General features: G+C 54.1%; 2 protein-coding genes across 2 annotated transcripts; both read left to right on the forward strand.

The window, feature by feature from the left end:
• Window positions 1-5,190: 5,190 nt before the first annotated feature.
• VTJ04DRAFT_1165 (uncharacterized protein) lies at window positions 5,191-6,116 on the forward strand (the record flags this gene model as incomplete). The annotated part of the gene is made up of 2 exons (XM_069358823.1): window positions 5,191-5,805; window positions 5,868-6,116. 2 exons carry the CDS (start codon window positions 5,191-5,193, stop codon window positions 6,114-6,116), a joined length of 864 nt encoding a protein of 287 aa, XP_069223774.1.
• Window positions 6,117-7,918: 1,802 nt separating this feature from the next.
• VTJ04DRAFT_1166 (uncharacterized protein) lies at window positions 7,919-10,597 on the forward strand (the record flags this gene model as incomplete). Its single annotated transcript, XM_069358824.1, has 1 exon — window positions 7,919-10,597. The coding sequence occupies one exon, from the start codon at window positions 7,919-7,921 to the stop codon at window positions 10,595-10,597; it is 2,679 nt and encodes an 892-aa protein (XP_069223775.1).
• Between the last annotated feature and the right edge of the window lie 1,502 nt (window positions 10,598-12,099).

Below are 12,099 nucleotides of genomic sequence, written 5' to 3' on the forward strand. Positions count from 1 at the left end.
TAATAACTCGGTCAATCCTGATGGTTCAAGGTACCTGATATACGTACGTATCCTTGTGACATAACTCAAGCGGGCGGGATGCCAACTGAACTGTTGGGCTGACAGGAGTTTGGGGGAAAGCTAGGAGCATCAACTGGCATGGTTGTATGTACAGACATACCAGGAGGCTGCCACAGATAATACCTCAGCACGTGGAGCGATATGATATAGATGGGCGGTGGGCACGCAGGATCATAATAGGCCTTGCTGGCTGAACTTGAGCGAGAGTATGGATATGATGAAGGAACAGGAACAGCCACTGGGAAACTGGGTGAGAAGCGATCTGAAGACCCTGGGTGGGGTAGGGAAATCATGTTACCTACCTCGCCAAAGGTGTCTATTTGACTGAAGATTAAGAATGTAGGAGGAGGCGGAGGAAGAGAAGACCCAGATCCTCAGGGTCAGGCAGCTTCCAAGATAAGTACCATCCTCTAAAGTGATATATCCTCCGGGTTGCTTGACCAGGGAGGTGGAATTCCTGTTAATACGGGGAGGAGAGACGACTGCTGATGGTTGGAATGAGGTACATATAAGGACGTTTTGGAGTGACTCGGCCAATCTAACCGAACCCTGGGTCGAGGTCGTTGGTTGAGTGGGGTGATGCGAGATGCGGATTGACACCAATTGCTTTGTTAGCCCTAATATATTGATGTCCGGTCATGGCACTTCAAGGAAGGTCCCAAGACATGTAGGTGCTTCATCATTTTTTTTCTCGTCTTCCCAGGGCACAAAAACATGGCGTTGGTGGAACGGAGGTGCGTTCGGCTATGTCTGACAGTACTCATAGAGGGGTGTTGTTTTTATCGTGGGCTTGTGCAGTCTGGGCTGTGTAGTAAGCCCAGAACACGGTTCGGTCATTGAATAAAGTGTTGCTTCCGGTATTTCTTCCTGGATATAACACTTGAAGCTTCTCCGAAGTTTGCTGGTTGAAACTTGGGGGAGTTCACATCGGCGTACGTCTAAGCTACCTGAGAAACATTTGCTAGGTAAGAAGCGATTCAGGAACCGGGAACGGTGTGTGTTTGGGATCGGGGCCGGAAGTCCGAAGTGACTACAGGCGAGGTTGTTCCGTGTTGTTTCATTCTTCCTCCATAGAAGCTTCGATGTTGAGGCAGATCCTTGGTACTGAGCATTTGCTTATGTCGGGAGTTAGTGTCGTTGGCTCCTCTTGAGCTACTCTATTGCTACATATGAACATGCTGGTTGCGCTAGTGACAGAGTTGGGAGAAGATAGGTGACAAAACGAAGTGCTGGAGGTTCATGGACAGTTTTTTCAGCAGTCAAAGCACGCGATCAAGACACAATGACTTTGAGGGCGGAAGAAAATAAATGACACTAGGCCTGGAGGCATGAGAGCTCGGTTGAATCCAAGAATGAGGTATTATTCAGCGAGACTCGAGATGTGAAAAAGAACATATCAGGAACAGGCCCGCCATGAAGCTATGTCTTTGGCCGAGTACTTTGTTCCCAGGAGTTTGTGAACCTGGAAGTGGTCGTCCCGTCCCGCATCGTTTCTATCTCAAGCCGCTTGATGGATGGGAGATGACGCACAAAGACTTTCCCGACCTCTCGAGTCGACTTGTCCCAGCTTTTCATCCAAACTTGAAGCTTCTCGATTGTAGCAGAGCTTGAGTCACTGAAGTTGTGCAAGACACCATTGCCGCAAGACATTATGATGAGTGATCTGGTTGGTTTTGCCTCAGGAGACTCGGACCGGTTAGGTGAGGCGTCCATGGGTCTCTTCGTCGATGGCTGTTTGAACATGTGTTCAATGCCATGATGACTACTAGGCTTCAGAGAAAACTCGAGCTTGGCGATCGAACTTTTGACATCACAACGGTTTATGGCAGTTCGAATCTAATGACAAAGAAGAGGCATCTTCAATGTCCGAGTTTCACCTCGAGACCAGCGTCCCCCGTTTCATTGGTGCTCCAGAGCATGCGGGTAGATATCCCTGCTTGGTTCCTTGTTGCTGCTTCTGTCAATATTTTCCATAGCTTCGGCCCTGTTGTGTTGCGTCGGCTGCAGCTAATTGCGAGCAGGAAGGGTCTTTAAGGGTTGCATGGTTCGCGAAGTACTTTTGACGCCATTGTCAACCATCCAAGTAGTGTCAGATATATACTTCCCAGCAACCTCATGATGGCAACCTGATCCATTCATTCGGGACGCTCGTGGAGTTGTCTCGTTAAAGTAGAGAGATGTCTGTACTACATTCTACTTACCGTGAACCCTGCTTGGACGGGCCATCCCTTCTCAGCCTAGACTTAGAACTCGAGAGATAGGGACACCCCAGTGCCCGTGAGATGCAGTCTCACCCTGGCATGAACGGTCATCACCGACAGACAGGCCCAGTCCGAAACAGGATATCTGCAACAATGCAGGAAAACAATGAATCTGGCTGTCAAAAAGCATCCAATGGATCTCCTTGTCGTGTCAAACGGCCCGAGGAATAGACGCACTTGTGTGTCGCTTGACTCGGGCAAACGAGCTGGCTGGACAATGAAATAGACGCCCAAGAGAGTTTCCCTCCTGAGCTTTCTGCAGCGCAGATGTGTAGGATTACACATATTCATATGCGGGGTACTCCGTACTCTAGGGTTCCTACGTCTGCGGTGCGACCAGCTCAATGCCAGCCGAGTCTAGGAAACATTCAGTTTATGCTTACTGACGGTTTGATCGGAGAGTTGCTTTACTCCAGACAGAGCAGTTGTTGTAACCAGACAACACACCATGCCATGCATTTGGTAGGAAGGTGTTGTGCCTGTGTCTATCCGAGCCGAGTCCATTCACAAAACCGGAAAGCCGAGAAAGGTCAAAAAACTATCGACACACATCGGAATCGCACCACCGTGAAACCCACAGACCTCGGGTTTGCCCGACATAAACAAGCCGTGACGATCGAAGGCTTCTAGAAGCCGGTCTGCGAGGTTGAGGTCTCGGAACGGTTGAAAAGCGCTAAAGCAGGGCCTTCACTTCCTTTCCCCAAATGGGAAAAAGAATCAAGTGCCAAGCAGCAACGGGGCCAGATGAAACACGGCAACCATGGATGAAACGTGCAGAGAGTGGTTAATCCCGGCCGATGACGACGAAGAGATGGGGTTGTTGGCCGCTTCTCTTTTTTCCTTCCCGTCCACAATGCCGCGACGCAGCCACGTGGATAGGTCGGTAATAAAAGTTACCACTACTGATAGTACTAGCAGTATTACTATACGAATGCTTGTTTATGTTGCATGAATTGGACAGTCAACAATTGACAAGCCTTCGATCCCCGCGCAAGTACTACCATGGATCGATGAACAGATGGAGTTCGTGAGATCTTATGTTGATGTTCCTGATGGCAGGGAAGACTCCACAGTCCAGAGAATCGAGAAAAGATGAACTTAGTACAAGTGTTAGCACCGGAGTTTTTTACTCCGTACGACTTCAATGATCCATCGTTAATCGGGAGTCCTCGCCGCTCGAGCCTCCGTCATAACCATGGGGTTGAGCAACAAGGTTGGTGCGGGATCGTGGCACGAGGGTTCCAGCCTAGCGTCGAGCACAGCTGCGTCTGGGTCACATCAGATGCCCAACGACAGCGCTCCTGCATGTCAAACGATGAGGATATTATTATCGGAAGCCAAGGTTGGGCGCGGTCGATCTGAGTCTGTGCCCTCTCAGGCCCGGCACTTGTGAAATGAGAGGGCCAAGATGAGAGCCTGAAATACGATAGGCACATCAACTCATCCGGAACCGTTGAGGCGTCTTGTTCGGCCTCGATCTCCGGAGCTAGTGCCTCCCCCAGATTCCGCCAACCCCCCTAACCCCCCTCTCCAACCGTTTTACTTGATGAGTGCCTATTTGTCCTGTAAGTACAGGTATCCAAACGGGCCAGGCGGGCTGGATGCCCCCGCGAATGCTCGAACACAGTGTGGTTTCAAGGCCAACCAGAGAAATGGTCTCTTGGATCCTTCGGATCTGACATCATTCCCAAAATTGTAGATGCGAACGGCAAATTACGGTTGTACTCCGCACATACTGCCTCGCCTCGTGGTTTTTGAGCCAACAACACACAGCGTGAGATCTTCGTTGAAGTTGGCCAGGTCTGTTTGATGTGCTAATCCACCAACCACGTCTCATGGAGCCGCTTTAGCTTTGTGGGCCTCGTCAACCCCCTCTTTTCATTGGGCCACTTGCCCCTTCTTGTTTCTCTCCCACACCAACCAAGGAACTTCGGGCGTGAACCGAACGTGTTTCTTGCACCAGGTCCTTCGGCATCGACAACACGCATTTTCCTGCATTCCCGCGCCAGACAGAAAACGCCCTCGGCCGAATCCAGTGTCAACCCCTGGCTCCACGCAGCCGTGCTGCATAATCCCTGTCAACCACGCGACAACAGCGTAGACGTTGCAACCCACTCTCCGACCACCGCCCCTCTCTCGTGTTTTACTCGTCCCATCTCAATCAACAACGGGAACATCCCTCTTCTGCGCGCAATCATACACCGCGTGTCCGGTGTGCAACGCCTGCCTGGCCGCGCCCTGTCCTTTTCACCTCTCTGCCGACGCCGCCAATCAGCTCCCCAGACCCGTGAACCCTCCGCGCCCGTGACTCGACGATCCCTGCTCTGGTTCATCACGTTATCCCAGCCTCCGGCCAACGTTGCAATCGGCATCGCCCCTCTGAAACAGTCTGACGCACTTTTCCAGGGGATCTCCTCTCTCTCTCCGGCTGGCGCAGGTACCAAAATCCCCAAGCCTCATTCGCCTTGCCACCTCTTCCCCGGCGTGTTCTCATCTATCGTGCAGATATTTCGTTAATAGGTGCCTCTTATTTGCCTGCCACACAAGCGCCCAGCATTGATCGACCGACCGTGACTACGGCGCCGTTGCCCCAAAGGAGACTTATCAAAGTGTGCTATAGCACTCATCACCGTAGCATACACATCCCCGCGTAACCCGCCCTACCGCTCTCTCGCGTGGCCTTGTTTGGCACGGCCATCCCGGCTTCGCCGTCTCAGCGGAACTCGCCTCCAGCGGCACTCCACCCCCTTGTCACCTCACCCCCTCCCTCACCGTGAGAGTTTTCGAAACAAACCTACCCGCTCTCTCTATAATAAGACAACACAGCCCGCTTGACATCAGCCCATTTGGCTCTTCTCTCTTCGTCACCATGTCCAATCCAACTCCAGCTCAGGAAGAATTTGCCGCCTTCCTGGCCAAAAACTCCAGATCTAGCCTCGACAACATCCACCCCGAGGACCGCGACGAAGTAGCCCGAGAGGCCGAAGAGAACAGCGAAGACGAGGAGGAGCGCTACCTGCAACAACAAATCGAAGCCGCCATGCGGATGCCAACCATGGACTCACGGACCGAGATCCGCTTGCCCCCAGCCGACTTCGACAGGGGCTGCTCCACGGGCGTGAAGGGAGTCATTGCCGACGCGAGGTCGTACGAAGCAGCCCGCCGTTCAAAGTGGAAGGATCGGGTGCGGGCGGCCCGCCGCAGCGTTTTTGGTGTCGACAGTCAGAGGGGTCGGGGCAGCGACCAGGACAGCGACGGGAGCGCCCTCGATGATCCGGATGAGGCCGCCTTCTTGCAACAGTGGCGCGAGAGCCGCCGGCGCGAACTCGAGCAGGAGAGCAGGAATCCCATCAGGAACCGGAGGACAAGCCCGAGCGCGCGGCTGTTTGGCCGTTTCGACCAGGTCGACGCTCTCGGCTACCTCGATGCGATAGAGAAAGTGGGACGGGAGACGGTTGTTGTCGTGTTTGTCTATGACCACGAGGTATGTCGTTGATGCTTCTGATTGTTCTTCATGGCAACACGAAAGCTAACCTCCTTTGTTAGTGCGCGGTCTCGGCTGCCATTGAGTCTGCCCTTGTCCCACTCGTCACCCAGTACCCGGCTGTCCGCTTTGTCAAAGTCCACTACGAGGACATTGAGTTTGATAATGCCGGCGTGCCCGCCATCCTCGCATACCGCAACCAAGGCGACCTGTTTGCCAACATGACGGGAATCCTCGAGATGATCCCGGATGACGAAGACTTTGACACCGACTCATTGAAAGAGCTCTTTATCAAGCAGGGCATCCTATAGTTGGTGCCCTTCCTTGTTGGGTTCTTGCGATCCCAGGAGGATTGCCTGAAATAAGGTTTGGGTCAAGTCTTGTGGATGAGCAAGAACTGTGTTTTTATCATCGTATATCAGCGGTGTTGTTTTACTTGGGTTTCAACCACAAGGATACCCCATCACAGAACCACACTCGCTTGTTCATCCATACTTATGCTGGCTTGGGAAGTACGGGACGCGGACACATGCTGAGATACCACAACACATGCGCGGGATTTGCTTTTTGTTTGGGAAGCTGTTCATGTCCTTTCGTGTTTATTTGTTAGGATAATTTTGGGCGGGTCATGGCTTTTTTTACGGGGGGCACTTGGTACAAACATAGAGAACCATGAATGAATTTGATGCTGTGTTTTTAATGATCACAACATATCTCCAGCTATGGGTGGCCACTCCAAGACGCATGCTTGACATATGGTGTCAGGTTTCTCCCAATGTCTGCCGTCCGATATCCTCATTGTTCCTGTGGTGTCTTTGTCGATGCACTGCCAACATACTTAATAAAATTTCTGTGCCTACTTCCAAGCCTTAGAAACGCCATGAAACGTGGATCAAAGTAAGATCAGCATCCTGCTCCGACTACTATGCTCATCATAAGTCACCCGTTGATCCTATTTCCCCCCAATACAAATCACATCTCTGAGGTATTCCGGGTTCCTGGCGCCTGTTTCAGCATCATTTGGCGGGGTTGCTGCAAGCCTGGCCAATCAGTGGGCCTGCCTCACCAGAAGACGACCCCACTCTCCTGTGTGGGCGGCTCCGCTCTTGGGGGCGTCAACCGTCACTTCACCCCGCTTCTTATCGACGACTAACACGTCAACGAGGGACAGCCTGATAGGTTGAGGAAAGGAACAGTCACTGTGAGGCGTGCGTGGTTTAACAATGGGAATTTGGGATTGGAAAGAATAGGATTCAGGGAAACACCAGGTGACCTTTTGCAGCTCGTACAGTTGGTGGCATTTGTGTTCGAGGCTTCGGCAGACCGGGGAATTTCAATCGGACCTCGATTTCACTTCCCCTCCATCTTCGATTATCGCCATCTCCACTCCAAGCAGCTTCCGACGTCATCATTCGAGGGGCAAGCTGGTGCCTACCATCCTCGTACGACCTCAACAACGCAACACTGAACAGCCCTGATGCATCTTCCTCCAAAACCGCCCTTCTCAACTCTGCACCGGTGAATGGAAACCTGACGGAACAAAGCTCTCTTAGAAGCATTCCGTCTCTCAGAGGCTGACACGACTCTCCTCGTCATGCCGTTTGCCCCACCCCCGCCTGTCTAAGGCAGCGTCCAGGATAGGCAGCACGCCACGGAACCACGACCCCGGTAGCATCAGCAGCTTGGACCGAGCTGCACCCGACACTTCCATCCTCGTCATCATCCGAAAAGCACCGTACCGGACCTGTGCCCTACCCCTCCAAGGGAAGGGTTCTCGTGGTCGAAAACTACTCTCGAGTCAGTCTCCTTTCTCTCCCTTCTTTTTCTCCCGTCCGCCGGCCGCCGAGCTGCAGCCTATTCTGCGCCTTGTTCGGCTTCCCCGTACTGTCCTCGCTGCCCTTTGTCCCGCGGATTCCAACTGGAACTGCACCTCATCTGACACCACGATCTCTTCTTCGGGTGCCCCTCCTTCCTCTAGGCCACCATCACATCATCACAGCATAACTTCGACACAACCACAGTTCCTCTTCTCGATATCTGTCAACCAAGGCCCCAAGCGGCTTCTCGCTGATATGGTCCTGGTCTGGGGCTGACATATCTTCTCCCCATCGTCATGGAAACACAGCCCTGCCAGTCCCCAGCTGAAGTTAATCCGACAGGCCTGCAGAGCTCCGACGACCCGAAGAAAACCCCGCCATCCCAAGACCGTATTTCGGCCTCGGCCCCGGAGCTTCGATTCCCAAGACCTCAAGGATCGCAGCACCTGGCGAACTGGGTTTCGAACAGCCTGCCCGAGCTCCGTCAACAATCACCACCCAACATGTCTGACATAAACAGCCTGGCCGATTCGGCCTATGAGATCATCCACGGTCCCGACAGTGAGAGCCAGGACGATCGGTTGACTGAGTCGACTTGCTCCCTCTCCGCCTCCCGCCCCGACGATGTCCAAAGCCTCGACGGCTCCGTCGATCAACTGGCTAGCATGGGCTCGGATGAAGAAGAGGACCAGGACGCGGATACCGCCAACTCCCCACATGCCTCATCGATTCGATACGCCGACCAAACCCTCGAGAGCCCGTCTACACAGCTTCCGCCGGCCTCGGACAAGGAGCCTCTAGGCCCTGCTCCCGAGTGGTCTGACGTGGGTGTCGCACACCCCATCGAGTTCGACGTCGCAGATGTGATTGACAATGGCATCACGGCCCAGTACATTTTGGAAGAGTATTCTGCAGAGAAGGCTACCAAACTCTCGAGAACCTTGAAGCTGAAGGACACGTCCGACCACCTCGGTATCGTTGTTCGCCAGAGCCTGGCCAATAGGCCACTTTCGATCCAGGAGCCCCTCCGGATATTCTATGCTGGCCGCCCCGAGGCTCAATGGCGTATCATCCACAAGATCTGCCGTGCCATTTGGGCTTCGTCCTCATCCAAAGACGCCCCTGGTGTTCAAGAAGGCTTCGGCGCGAGCCTTGGCAAGGTGTACAACATCGTGCCCATCTCATCGTTCGGCCCTTCCCCAGAACTAGACCTCATGGAGGCGTCCCCATTCCAGATCGTGGTGGAGTCTTGCATCTCAGCTGAAGAGTTTACCCCCAAGGAAGGCTCGCCAGAAGGCAAGGCCGTCTACTCCATCACAACTGACCACTGCAAAGAATATCGTTCCTCGGAGAGCTTGGATGGCCCAGTTATTGAGCCACAATGGAACTTACCACACATTGCCATCATTTACAGCTCTCAGCAAGACGATGACCAGGACCGCAGGACCGCAAGGATCTCGGGTGCGGTGATGAAGCGTCACGATGTCCCGTCCATCTTCATCGCCGACTATGTGGAGCCCTTGGAGTACGGCCACTTGGGCGAGTATATCGACACAGACACACCTCATCTCTCTTTGGAGTCCCTGGATCCCGAGAGGCAGATGACCCCCATTCGTTTCCCTATCGATTTTGATTCCTTCTCCAAGATCGATGACCGTCACCTGAACCGTAATCTCTCCTTCCTGACCGGCCTGACCGAGGAAAACAATGTTGAGCGCTTTGGAACCACGGACAAGACCAAAGCCAAGGCCCAGAACGAGAACTTGATGCTCATCCTCCAGAATGCGCTCATGTTGATGCCCGCGGCCATGATTCTCACAGCTTCCATCTTCTTGCTGGCTTGGGTTAATAGTTGGAAGCCGCTGGTGCACCCGGTCTCCCCGACATCATCGACGGGTGTTTGCAGTCCGCCACCCGCATATCCTACAGGCTTTCCTACGATCAAGGCGTCGTCGGTTGTTACTACCACTAGGACAGTGGTTGTTAACTACACCTCGACCAAGACTATCCAGATCAGCCAGTCAAAGCCCACGACTAGTGCTCTGGCTTCTGCGCTTTCTCTGGCCGGACTGCTCTCGGACGGGACATCCACTGTCGTTCCTACGGTTGCCGAGGTCAAGAAGCCCGTCAACGAGTCGAAGAAGACGCTCTGCTCCGTCCAGGTCTACGGACCTCGGGAGCTGTTGGTGGCTATCCCGAGCCGCAACAAGGTCGTCTGGCTTGCCAACGGCGCCATCGAAATCGAGGTTCGCCGCAGCGATGACACCATCAAGACCAAGATCTCCTCCGTCGATGAGGGCATCATTGTCGAGCTCCGTCCCAAAGACGCCTACGGCAAGCTGAACGTGTCGGTCATCACCAGCCGCAGGCCCAAGATCAACGAGACCTTCCAAGTCGACATGGGCAAGACTGTCGTCTCGGACGCCATCGAGGCGGGCCGCCGCATCCTGCAGGACGCACTTAGCAAGGCTCCCAGTCGCGAAGACCTCCGCAGGTTCGTCCAAGAGGAAGTCACTGCCACCTTCCACCAGGCCAAGGAGGCCGTCCGTCACAGTCAGGCGGGCGAGAGGGTCAAGCGCGCTGCAGGCACCATGCGCGAGCACCTCTCCCGCCAAATTCGCGCTGCGGAGACGGTCGGCATGCAGGTCGGCATGCAGGTCGACCTGTCAGTCCTCCAGGCGCAGATCGCGTCCAGGCTTTGGTGGCTGAAGATGCAGGGCAAGATGGACGAGTACGCGGCGTACGAGCGCAACGCAACGAGGCTGCTCAGGCTCAAGTACGACGAGCTGGCGCACGCTCGCGGGGAGGAGAGAAGGGGGGTGGCGATGAAGGAGTCGAGGTTGGGATTTGCTAACCGGCTGCTGTCGGGGAATTGGAAGAAGCGGAAGGGCTCGCGTTCTGAGGCTGATGGTGGCCCCGCTGTTGCTGCCGCCGGTCAGGGCAGGTCGTGGAGGAAGTTTGTGGGTGGTGTGTAGTATTGTGATTGGGCTTGTTTCTTTCTCTTGCTGTTTATTGCCGGATGTTTTCTTTGGGTCTTCTTGTTTTCGTTGAGGGTGGTCGTTTACCTATGGATGGAAAGGAAACATGGGGATGTGGTTGGCGCTTGGGGGACTACACGGGATATTCGAGTTATTGATGGGAAGGGATTCACTGCTGTTGTTGGGACTGGGCTATTCTAGGAGCTTAGGGACTAGGTATCATGGTGATGGTGGTGGGCGGCGTTCTCTTTGCCTTGTTTTTATATATTTGCTTATGGTGCTTTAGGCATGGTCATAGTGTGATATCATGTCTGTCCCCTCTCAGAGGTCTGTGTCTCGAGGTGGAACAGGAGTAGAGTCCAGTGTTCTTCAGGCTGTTTTAATTTCTTCCACCCACTTCCAAATTCTGGTGCTGACCGAGCATTCGGGGAAACCATGGAGGTACGAGTTTACATCGATAGTCATCAGATATCGGCGGCCCAATCCTCACAACTTTCATCTACACATCCATGGGTATTTTTGGGCCGCAAAGTTGTGTGACTCGCAGACACTGCAGGGTCCAGGTTAGGCTGGCCAGCCCCGCCGCCACAGGCAGTCCGCGGATGGACCCCGCAGCTGTGTGACGGAGGGGGAGGGGGAGGGGCACGGTCAATGTTTTGCATCAACCCGCGGCGCTTCCCAAGTTTGTCTCTCATCAGCTGGAAGTCCAGATTCTTCCCCCACTCTGAGTGCCTCCCGCCATTTTTTTCATCAATTTTGTTGCCTTTCCGTTAGGCTTGGCTTGGCTTTTATGAGTAAGGGAACCTAGACTCTGCTCTGCTGACTGCACCCGGACCTCGTCTTAACTCTGCTCTCCCGTCGCTGCGAGTCTCGTCCACCCCCCCAAACCCAAACCAAACCACATTTTTCTTGTTTTGTCTGCTGCACCTTGGCAAAACAACCTACACCACACCACCCAACACCTACTCTCTCTCTCTCTCTCTCCAGCGCAACCTACTAGCAACCCAAGGAGGTTGTTGTGATCTGGTATGTTTTACACTTGTTGTCTTTTCTTCGTTCCCCTTCTCTTGCTTTCTTCCCCTGTTTCTGTTTTTTCGCGGTTGCCCCGCCCTGTCCTGCCCCGCGTTGCGGTGCCCGCCGCCCCTGTCGATCGGTTGTTCGGGTCGGCTCAGGTCAGGTCATCGTCGTCGTCGTTGTTGTCGTCGTCGTGCGCATCTCCGCTGGTATTGCCGTGGACAAGGCATCCGGCGTCGAGGATGTCTGTTGTTATCGTCGGGGGAAGTCGCTCTCCATCTCCTCGGCCTTCCTCGCTTCCCGGCCGTGTCGGGTTGCGCGCACGCACTTGACAGACCACTGCCGCACATGGGACGCGTTCAGGGCTTGTCGGATGGGGAGATGGAGGAGGTGGAAGAGGCTGGTTGGGGGGAAGCTGGTTGAAAAGGGATTTGGCTCGAAAGATATCACATCGATCGATCAACTTGGGCGCCGGCCGACATTCC

The sequence above is a fragment of the Mycothermus thermophilus genome (genome assembly GCF_041956435.1).
Source record: "Mycothermus thermophilus strain CBS 625.91 unplaced genomic scaffold VTJ04scaffold_1, whole genome shotgun sequence".
NCBI lineage: Eukaryota > Fungi > Ascomycota > Sordariomycetes > Sordariales > Chaetomiaceae > Mycothermus > Mycothermus thermophilus.